Source organism: Colobus angolensis, unplaced genomic scaffold (assembly GCF_000951035.1).
Source record: "Colobus angolensis palliatus isolate OR3802 unplaced genomic scaffold, Cang.pa_1.0 Scaffold136, whole genome shotgun sequence".
NCBI lineage: Eukaryota > Metazoa > Chordata > Mammalia > Primates > Cercopithecidae > Colobus > Colobus angolensis.
The window spans coordinates 616,175-626,454 of NW_012114444.1; the positions used below are offsets into that span (position 1 = coordinate 616,175).

Sequence of the window (10,280 nt, forward strand, 5' to 3'; positions counted from 1 at the left end):
CTGAGACGGAGTTTCCCTCTTGTTGCCCAGGCTGGAGTGCAATGGCGCGATATCGGCTCACTCCAACCTCTGCCCTCCGGGTTCAAGCGATTCTCCTGCCTCAGCCTCCCGAGTAGCTGGGATTACAGGCGCGCGCCAACACGTCCGGCTAGTTTTCGTATTTTTAGTAGAGACAGGGGTTTCGCCACGTTGGCCAGGCTGGTCTCAAACTCCTGACCTTAGGTGATCCACCCGCCTCGGCCTCCTAAAGTCCTAGGATTACAGGCGTGAGCTACCTCTCACGCCTGGCTAGTTTGTCCTTTTGGTGGGGACTTTTTATTGTATGTGGATTGCGCTGAAAAAGACCGCGATTCGTCCCCTCGCCCTGCAGGCGCCGCTGCCGCCTCGCCTCGGGTGTGGACCTTGCGGCCTGAGCGCGTGCACCCCGAGGTTGTCTCACTTCCTGTTCAGGTCGACCAAACCGGCATTGTGCCCTCCCCACTCCACAGACGAGGAAGCTGAGGTTAAAGTCACTTGCCCTAGGTCACTCCGCAAGTTGAAGCGCTACCAGGATACTCTGGAACAGGATGCCTGACCTCAGAGGAGAGGCACGTAACCACCAGGCAACTGGCCCCACGAAACAAGTCCCACAACTTCCTTTCTTTGACTCCTACTTGCTCCTGGAAGAAAAGCCTTAAATGGTATTCAAGCCCTTTAGGATCTGATGTCCTAGGACTGCACTCTGGGCTTCCAGCCTGGGGTGGTACTGGTCCCTAGGCATGGAAGCTCCTCCCACTGCCCCTTCATTCACCGGGCCACCTCCTCCCACAGGTGTCTTCCGGGTACTCTTGCACAGGCCCAAGTCCCTTACCACCAGGCCTGTCCTGCTCTGGTGCTCTCAGTAATGTTTTCTCCATTTGCTGCCTTTCATTCTTTCCAGAGATCCTTGCTCAACCCAACCAGGCCAGCCCAGAGACTAGTGACGTATAGAGACACCTGCTTCAGACAGTTCAGGGCAGACCACAGGGATGTGACATTACAGACCGTGTTGAGCAGAGGCCTGGTCTCATTCTGTGTTGCATCCCTAAGCCAGGAACAAAGTCCAGCCCAGGCCTGGCTCTGGGGGACACCCAGTAGTGTCCTCTGGCCCGTGCAGGTGTATCCGTAGCCTCACATGCCACCATGTGAGTTTGCAGTCTGTCTGTGAATGCCGTGGTGTAGAAGCCAGGAGTTTGGAGGTGGGAGGGAGCCCTACAGAATAATAGCCAGTGTGAACTCCTGGGAATGCCCAGCTGCTAAGACCTGCCCACAGCCCTGCAATGCCAATGTCCTCCTTTCACGGGAGGAGTGTGCACAGACTTTAAGCACACAGCTGGCGTCATTTTCCCAGGAGCCACCCTGTAACCCAGGCCAAGTGAAGGGCTCCTCCCTGGGACCCCACAGCCCCTGTCCCCATCATCCTTTTGTGGTGATCAAGGCACTCATCACAGAGTATTGCCATAAACCAGGTCAGGTTAACCTTTCATTCCCTTTAGGAGCTGGGTGGGGGCATCCAAAAGTATTTTTAGGAGGAAGAGAGAAAGGAGGGGATGGAGCAAGGAAGAACGGGGCGGGGTTGGGGGTAAGGTCAGAACGCCCCCGTGAAGGAAGGACAGCACCACCAGTCCCTGTGTTCTGCCTACCCCCTGAGACAGCAGATCAGGAGCGCCCCCTTCCCCCCGCCCCACCCCCGCAGTGGTTGGGAGTATGGGGAGGTGAACTATGAAGGCCAGGAAGGTGTTCAAGTGCGTGATCCCCCACTGGGGCGTATAGGTTACAGCCCCCAGGGCAACTGAAACTCCTCAGGCTCCAGAGGGCTGAAGTGAGTCGCCTCCACGTTCTTGAGGTGCTTCCGAGCCAGGAACAGTGCGAGCCGCCGGCGCCGCCGCGGGCTCAGGTCCTGGCCCACCAGCCATGGGAAGGCGGGTCCGTGTGGCCCCTGGGCCTCCTCGCCCTCCAGCTCCTCTTCGCAGCGTGCACGGTAGGAGCGCAGCAGCGCCAGGCACCACTCCTCGTCCACGCAGTAGCGTGCATAGAAGGCGGTCTCTTGCGCCAAGCTGCCAGCGCGCAGCCAGCGGATGACGACTGCACGGCCCTCCGGCGCCATCACGGCGGGGTAGCGGTGCTCCAGCAGGCGCAGCAGCAGCTCGTTGCCCCGGTTGCCCTCCACGCCACCGGATGACAGGGGGCGCAGGCGGCCCGAGGTGCTGACCACGTCGTCCTGCGTGCGTCGGAGCAGCAGCACCGGCCCCGGGTAGCAGCACAGCTGCTCGGCCACGTTAAGGTTGAAGTGCTCGCGCACGGTGCGCACCACCAGCCCCTTCCAGCTGTGGGGCATGACCTTCAGCGCCAGCGGCACGAGGTCGTCAAAGGTGGCATCCAGCACCAGTGCACCCAGCCCCGGGTAGGTCATGGTGGCCCAGGTGGCCGTGAAGCCGCCAACAGACCAGCCGTAGACCACCACGTGCGTGGGCGAGAAGTGCAGGCGGTGCAGTGCGTACTGGACCACCACGTCCATGGCGTTGGCGTCGTGCTGAGGGGAGGGCACGCCAGTGCTGCTGCCGAAGCCGGGGTGGTTCCAGCCTAGCACGGAGTAGCCGGCCTCAAGCGGCGCAGACAGACAGCCCATCTCATAGAAGCCGGCGTTACCTTCGCAGCAGATGACGAGGTGCAGCCCGTGCCGGTGGCTGCCCGGGTCCTGGCGGCGGTCCATGAACATGGTATCGATTTCGTTGCCGTCACAGGCCACCAGCTTGGCGCGCCGGCCATGGTAGCGCTCCACGAGGCGCTGCTGGCCGTGCTGCAGCAGCGGCAGCAGCGCGCGCGTCATCAGGGACACGGAGCCGGGGTACACGAGCCAGCGGCCCAGCGAGTGGGCCAGCGCGTAACTAGCGAGCTGGCCGGGCAGCTCGCGGAGCTGCTGCAAGAGGCACTGCGCCTGGCTGCGCACCCCACGTGGAGGCCGCCCCAGCGCATCCCCGCCCAGCGCCTCGTCCCGCAGCAGCCACACGCCCGCCGCGGCGGCCGCGCAGGTCAGCGCCCGGTGGTTGCTGCTCCCGCCCGCGGCGCGTGCGTCATCCCAGCGGAAGGCCACGGGCCAGCTGCGGAACGTGTAGGTGTAGCTGGCGGTCAGGTAGATCTTGAACACGTGCACCAACGCCTTCACGAAGCAGATGACGCACATGGGTGGTGGCCCCAACGCCCAGCCACTGGGCCCGGGTCGCCGCGAGAGGCTCAGGGCAGTCTTAGGGGACACCGGCTCCCAGCCAGGCCCTGATGGCCTTTGTGACCTGGCCTTCTACGGCCGAGGGAAGGCTGCATCCTGTTGCTAGGTGATGGGGCACAAAAGGTTCCCAGATATGATGGGCCCAAGGTTCTGCCCCTCCCCCACCTTCGCCAAGACCCCACCGGCCAAACGCTCCCAGGCCCAGCTTTCCCACCCATGATTTGAGCAGCTACTGTCTCCCTCTTTCTTATTTATTAAATTGAGATGCGGTCTCGCTGTGCTGCCCAGGCTGGTCTTGAACTCCTGGGCTCAAGCGATCCTCCCCCCTCCACCTCCCACAGTGCTGGGATTACAGGTGTGAGTCCCTACGCCCAGCCTCCCTCTTCCTTAAAGTTAGGGTGGACAACCCCACAGGCCAGAAAGAGACAGTAAGGCTTCCTCCGCCTGTACCGGGCTTGCTATGGGTCCCCGCCCCCACCCCTTCAGGGTCCGCTGGTTTAAACCTCATCTCCCCAGGAGGGCAGGGTCAGAGACCGGGCTGCTGCTGCACCAGAAAGGTGGTATTTGCTCCCGGCCTGCTGGTTCCTCCCCCCCACACCTTCCTTCTTTGGTGCAGACCAGAAACAAGCCCCCTTCTTTTCTGGATCCTCTTTTCCCTGGCTGCCAGCAATAGCAGTGACCTTTTCGGGCGGGTCCTGCCTGGCTGGGGTTCCTCTTTCTCACTCTCGGGTTCAGCCCCCACTCCCAGGCTGCGCCCCCCCCCTTTTCTGGAGGGGTAGGGTTGGGTTCCCCTTTTTCCCCTGCCCTGGAAAGGGGCAGCCCACCTGAGGGCAGAGTCGGAGGCCGCCCGCCAGGGGGAGCCCCAGGGAAGGAGGCAGCTCTGGGGACTCAACAGCTCCCCAGACCAGAAACAGAAATGCACAATCAGGGAGTTTGGCAAATCCAGCCAGAGCCTCTGAGCCCAGGTGCCAGGCCTGCCTGAGACCCCAGCCTTCTGGGGAAGGGGTAGTTTCAGGCTGAAGCACCGTCTCTCTGCTCTCCTGCTCAGTATCTGGGTTAGAGGCCCCACCTGAACCAAACAGGCCCAACCCCTGGTTGGGGAGTCCGCGGAGGACTGCTGCTGTCTTTAGGGGTTGGCGGACAGAAGGACAGGGACTAATTAACAAAGAGCGATTTGGGGGGCTGACTATTACCCCCATTCTAGGTTGCCAGATAAAATACAGAATAATATGCCAATTAAATTGGAATTACAAATAAATACTTTTTGGGTGTAAGTATGTTCCAACTACAACTTGAGACATACTTATATTTTAAAATTGTTTATCTGAAATTCCAACTTAACTGGATATCCTGTTTTTTGTTTGTCTGTTTGTTTGTTTTTGAGACGGAGTCTCACTCTTGTCGCCCAGACTGGAGTGCAATAGTGCAATCTCGGCTCACTGCAGCCTCTGCCTCCCAGGTGTTCAAGCGATTCTCCTGCCCAGCCTCCTGAGTAGCTGAGATTACAGGCGCCTGCCGCCACACCCGGCTACTTTTTGTACTTTTAGTAGAGACGAGGTTTCACCATGTTGGTCAGGCTGGTCGCTAACTCCTGACCTCAGGTGATCCGCCCGCCTCGGCCTCCCAAAGTGCTGGGATTACAGGCACGAGCCACCTCGCTGGCCTAGATATATTCTGTTTTTACATTTGTTTTTGTTCTGCTAAATCTGGCAGTCCTACCCCCAGGCGCACACACAGTTGAGATCCAGATGTTCCTGGTTATCCAGCTTTGATCTCGGATTGGCTGCTGTGCTCATTGGTCAGGCCTGAGGACAAAGAGGGTGTCTCAGGGTCCACTGGTGCACCTGTCACACCATCCTTTCCACTGGGTCCTGGGCAGCAACAGGAGCCCTGCCTCAGGAGAAAACCCACAGGGTACTGCCCCTGGGGCCAAGGGATGGGCAAGGCCTCCCCTGGGGATTGGTGGTTCTGGTCCTGCTCAAGTGTCCGCCCCGACCCTGTGGGGAAAGGAGCCTGTTGTGGTTCGGGGTGGGGATGGAAACTTCTGCAGAGGGTGGGAGATGATGCCTTTCCCGGGAGCCTCTTTCATAAACTCAGCAGCTGCTTACTCTAGGCGGGTTGGGGCTGTGGGCCCAAAGGCTCTTGGCCCATTTTGTGTGAGACCACAGGAGTGAACCCAGCAACAGAGCCGAGGATCTGACGGGGGTCCCTGCCTCCTCAGTTCAGATCCTGGCAGCGGGAGGAGTCCTGGAGGACTGTACACGTGGGATGCTGGATGCACTAAACTTATTTTGATTCCCCTGAACAGGTCCTGCTTGGAGGAGCCTCGTCCTCCTGGGGGCAGTCTCCCAGCTTGATCTGCCCAGGGACTTGTTTGGAAATGGAGGCTTTTCTTTAGCCAGGCCCACCTGCCCTTAGCTGCCCCCACAACAACCCACCCACACACACATACACAGAGCAGGAAGTTCTTGAGAGGAGGAGGGGAGAGCCTGGGACCGGATTCTGAGGGGCAAAGGTCAGCAGGCTGGAGCCGCTGGCCCCCAGGGGTTCCATGCCTTATCCTGTGTCTGGCCCAGCCCCTGACCCCACCAGCCCACGGGAGTCCAAGTGCCTCAGAACCCCCAGCTCTGTTGAGACAGGAAAGCATGTGACAGGAAGGGAGCTGTCCCCTCTCTAGAAGAGCCCCCAGACTGGACCAGCTGCAGCAGCCGTGACCTCTTGTGCCCCCACCCCCATCAGCTCCGGGAAGTGTCCACAAGGTGGTGAGGGGGCTGTGTCCCTGTTAATCCGTTTGTGGAGGCAACCCCACCCGCACCTCAGTGCCTCCAGGCAGACATCTGAGCGTGCACCCCACCCCCACAGGGCCTGCCAGTCTCTGAGCCCTCCACCCCTTGGTTCCCACCCTCCTGCACTGGGGCAGGGCTCTCCCCCTGGCCAGTTCTGCTAGGCCTCCCTGGAGGCCCTTGATTTATGCCGCTGGAGCCTGCAGAGCTAACCTTGGAGAAGGAAGGAGGGGAGAGAGAGAAAACCAGTCCCAGAGGCCGGAGGGGCAGGAACCAGGATCAGAGCCCCTGGCAGAGGGCATCCATCAGGGAGTGAGCTGACCTCAGCAGCTCCGGACTCAGGGAGCAGTGCCCAGGCCTTGGGAAAACTGGAGCCACCCTGGTGGGTGCAGGAGCTGAGTCTGCACAAACGCCTCTGCTCAGGAAATGGGGTGCAGGGAAGGTGGGGGTGGCTTGGAGCCCAAGGACAGGAGGGGATGCTTCCTGGAGGATGCAGGGTCAGGAGAAGGGGCAGAAATGGCCAAGACAGCTGCTGAACATCTGGAGTCACAGAGAATTAATTACTCGGCGCCCTCAGGACGGTGGGGTTGGTGGGGGAGTGGCGCACACTGGAGCCTTCTCCGTCCTGGCTCCCTGCAGGGCCTGTACTCTGGGCCTCTCTCCTGCCCAGGATGAAGGACACTGGTGAGCAGCCCTCCCCAGAGTGCCCCCCAACACCCATCTCAGTACACACCCCTGGGTGGCCATGCTGTGTATATGTGGAGGGCTCACCGTCCTCCCTGCCTACAAGCACTGCCACTGGAGCCTCCGGCACCCCCACACTGGCATTCAGCTCCTCCCCAGGCCTGCTCCCTGTCTCCTTTGGGAATGAGCCAGGGTCTCTCCAGAATCCTTGACAGAGCCCCCTGCACTGTCAGGGGAGGGAGTGGGGACAGCTCCCCACATCAAGGTAAAGTCTGCGTTGGGGTCAAGAGTCCTGCAGGGGCCAGGCATGGTGGGTCAAGCCTACAGTTCCAGCCACTTGGGTGGCTGAAGTGGGAGGATTGCTTGAGGCCAGGAGTTCAAGGCTGCAGTGAGCTATGATGGCACTGCTGCACACACACACAAAAGTCCTGCTGGCCTGTGTGATGTCGGCTGAATTCTTCAGGGGCAGTCTGCACCGTTGCTGCAGGCTCCAGTGCAGAAATGGTAGATCGTCCACTGGGCTCCATACACACACTTTGAAGGGTATGTTCAGGGCCCAGGTTCACCTTGGCTTGGAAGACCCTAGAGCAGGGTCCTTTCTCTCACTGCAATAACCAGTTTTTGATATGAGTGCTTATTTTTGTTATTCGAAATGTAACATTCTCATTGCATCCAGTGGCACAGGGATACAAGACGATTAACTGTTCTTTCCACACTCCCTCCTAGATGTCCAGAGTGGCTATTCTGGACCGTGTCTTTCTTTTTTTTTTTTTTTTTGAGACGGAGTCTCGCTCTGTTGCCCAGGCTGGAGTTCAGTGGCGCGATCTCGGCTCACTACAAGCTCCGCCTCCCGGGTTCCCGCCATTCTCCTGCCTCAGCCTCCCAAGTAGCTGGGACTACAGGCGCCCTCCGCCAGGCCCGGCTAATTTTTTGTATTTTCAGTAGTAGAGACTGGGGTTTCACCATGTTAGCCAGGATGGTCTCGATCTCCTGACCTAGTGATCCGCCCGTCTCGGCCTCCCAAAGTGCTGGGATTACAGGCTTGAGCCACCGCGCCCAGCCTGGACCGTGTCTTTCACACCGTCCTCTATTTGCCTACAAACGTAGACATACATAGAATCTTTTGTTTTTTGAGACGGAGTCTTGCTCTGTCACCCAGGCTGGAGTGCAGTGGCGCAATCTCGGCTCACTGCAAGCTCCGCCTCCCGGGTTCACGCCATTCTCCTGCCTCAGCCTCCCAAGTAGCTGGGACTACAGGCGCCCTCCGCCAGGCCCGGCTAATTTTTTGTATTTTCAGTAGAGACGGGGTTTCACTCTGTTAGCCAGGATGGTCTCGATCTCCAGACCTCATGATCCGCCCGCCTCGGCCTCCCAAAGTGCTGGGATTACAGGCACGAGCCACCGCGGTGCTGGGATGACAGGCGTGGGCCACTGCACCCGGCCGGGCTTTTCTTACTGGCCAGATTTCTAGCAGCGCGGTGCTCAATCCAAGGGGGTATTCTTAAAGCCAAGAGCTTTGCCCCAGTTGCTTTTCCACAGGGTGTGATGAGGGAGCTTCTCTGCAGGCTTCTTTTGTCACACTGGCGGCTCCACGCTTTTATCTGCATTTTTAGTGGTCCCTCTGTGTTGTATACTCAGTGAATACTGATCCCGGCCTCTGACCAGGCCGGCACCAGCAGCCATTCCGCCCCGTGAGGCAATCCGCTCCAGCTTTTCACTCCTTGCCCCTTGGAGACCCTCACCTGGGGGGCGCGTGGTGACCCGATGGAAACCATGGCCTGGATCTCAGACAGTCAGCCCTGGGTGTGGGCAAGGAGGGGAGATGACGCTGAGCCCGGATTGGGGAATGAATGGAAAAGGCGGGGGTCCCTTGGCTCTTGGCCTAAGCTTAGCCGGTTCGGTGCTTCCTGGCCCCTGGGTTTGGCCTCGCCAGCCTGCATCCCAGTCCAGAGGGCCCAAACAGGAGTCTCTGGTGGGGACTCCGACTCCACCAGGGGCACCAAGTCCGTGGGAGGCCACAGAAGTTGCCCCTTTTTCCTGGTTCCCCCAAGTCGTGGAACCATCGAAAATCCCTCAGGGTGACGGCCGGTGTGCCCCTGCGCCTTCTCCCCTCCCCGCCTCCACCGCACCTGCAGGGTGGTGGGTGGTGGATGGTGGGGACGGGCCCTAAGCAGGTGCAGGCCAGCGGAGTGGTCAGAGGGACTGGAGACCCAGCCCTCCCTCCCTCCCTATGCCCAGAGACCGAGGGAGTCGCGCCCAGCTTGTGTCAGCAGGGGTGGGGTGGTCGCCAAGTCAAGGTCCTGGTGGGGACCCCGGCGAGCTGGATGCGCGGCCCAACCCCAGGCCTTCCTTCCTGGGGTGCGTGGCTCCCACCTGCTGGGTGGGTGGGCTGAAAGCCAGCGTCCGCTAAGGCCCGGGCGTCTGTGCTGTGAGCTCAGGACCGGGGCTCCTTCAAGGCCCTAGATCTGGGGGAGCCTCCGTCCCGGCAGCCAGGCTGGGCAGCGGTCCCTGGACGCCTGAGAGTGGAGGAGGAAGGGGCGGTGCAGGGAGGGGAGAGCCGGTCTGGGGCGGGATGGACAGACTTCGGACATGCAAGGTCACCAGGAACCCAGGTTCTGGCTGGCAGGAGAGGAGGAAGCTTCGTCCGGGGCCCCCACTGCCCTGTGGCCACAGCTGGGGGGGCCGGTTCTTGGGCCGCACCTCCCGCACTTCCCGAACTCGCTCTGAGCGGATCTAGGTTGCAGCCCTGGCGGCTCCTTCTAAATCACTTGTGCAGATTAAAAACGGCAACTGTCCCAGAGCTGACCCCAGGGGACCCTGAAAGCTGCCCCCCCACCCCCCAGGCACTCTCTGTTCTCAGCGTCTGCTGGACTCTGGGGCGGCTGCTTCGAGGTCCCCGCCTCCAATACCTCCGCCCAGGCCGTCCCTGGGGAGCTGGCGCAAGGTCAAGCCCACCACAGCCCAGAGGCCTGGACAGGGAGCCCCTTCTTCTTTATGGCCCCTCCCCTCCCGCCCCCCTTCCAGTTGGAGAGTGGGGAGGGAGGAAGAGAGGAAAGAAGGAAGAAAGAGAGGCTGTCCTGAGGGGTCTTGAAGGGGTGCCCCCACCACGGTTCCTGTGGCTTCTCTAACCGGGACTGACTCCATGGCCAGGCCACCGAAACCCACAGGCACCAAGCAGATACACAGGTACCCCTAAAGGTGGCCCTGCCTCAAGACAGGATCTGGGGGCCAGGAAGGTACCTGGGCCTTTGCCCCAAGCCAACCCAGGAAGGCAGTGGGACGGGGAGCATAGGAGCAGAGGAGGCTCTGCCAGGGCCTCCATTACCGCCTTGTGTCTCCCGTCCCAGCTCTGGGATCCGTGCGAACCACGGGGCTGCCCACCCGTGCTGCTTTGAAGCTGCCCTGAGGGGAGGGGGGGCCAGCTGCCACGGTGCGTGTGCCCGCCCAGCCCCTCCAGCTGCGTGGGAGCCTGGATTAACCGCAGGGCTGCCAGCAGCCTTTGAAGTGCTGGGGTGCGGCCACAGGAAGTGGGCGGCAGCCCACCCAGGCCCTAAGTCCCACCTCCCCAG

The 10,280-nt window shown here is 60.7% G+C and overlaps 2 protein-coding genes across 2 annotated transcripts in view; both read right to left on the reverse strand.

The window, feature by feature from the left end:
- The window catches only part of DNAJC5 (DnaJ (Hsp40) homolog, subfamily C, member 5), a 1,035,873-nt gene that overhangs the window by 76,601 nt on the left and 948,992 nt on the right, over positions 1 to 10,280 (reverse strand). The gene's annotated exons all lie outside the window — the stretch shown is intronic.
- On the reverse strand, positions 1,755 to 3,515 carry ABHD16B (abhydrolase domain containing 16B). The gene has a single exon (XM_011934462.1). The coding sequence runs from the start codon at positions 3,200 to 3,202 to the stop codon at positions 1,793 to 1,795; it is 1,410 nt and encodes a 469-aa protein (XP_011789852.1). The 5' UTR covers positions 3,203 to 3,515; the 3' UTR covers positions 1,755 to 1,792.

Excerpts from the sequence above, each read along its gene's own strand:
- ABHD16B (XM_011934462.1), bottom strand. The coding sequence starts at position 3,202 with ATGTGCGTCATCTGCTTCGTGAAGGCGTTGGTGCACGTGTTCAAGATC.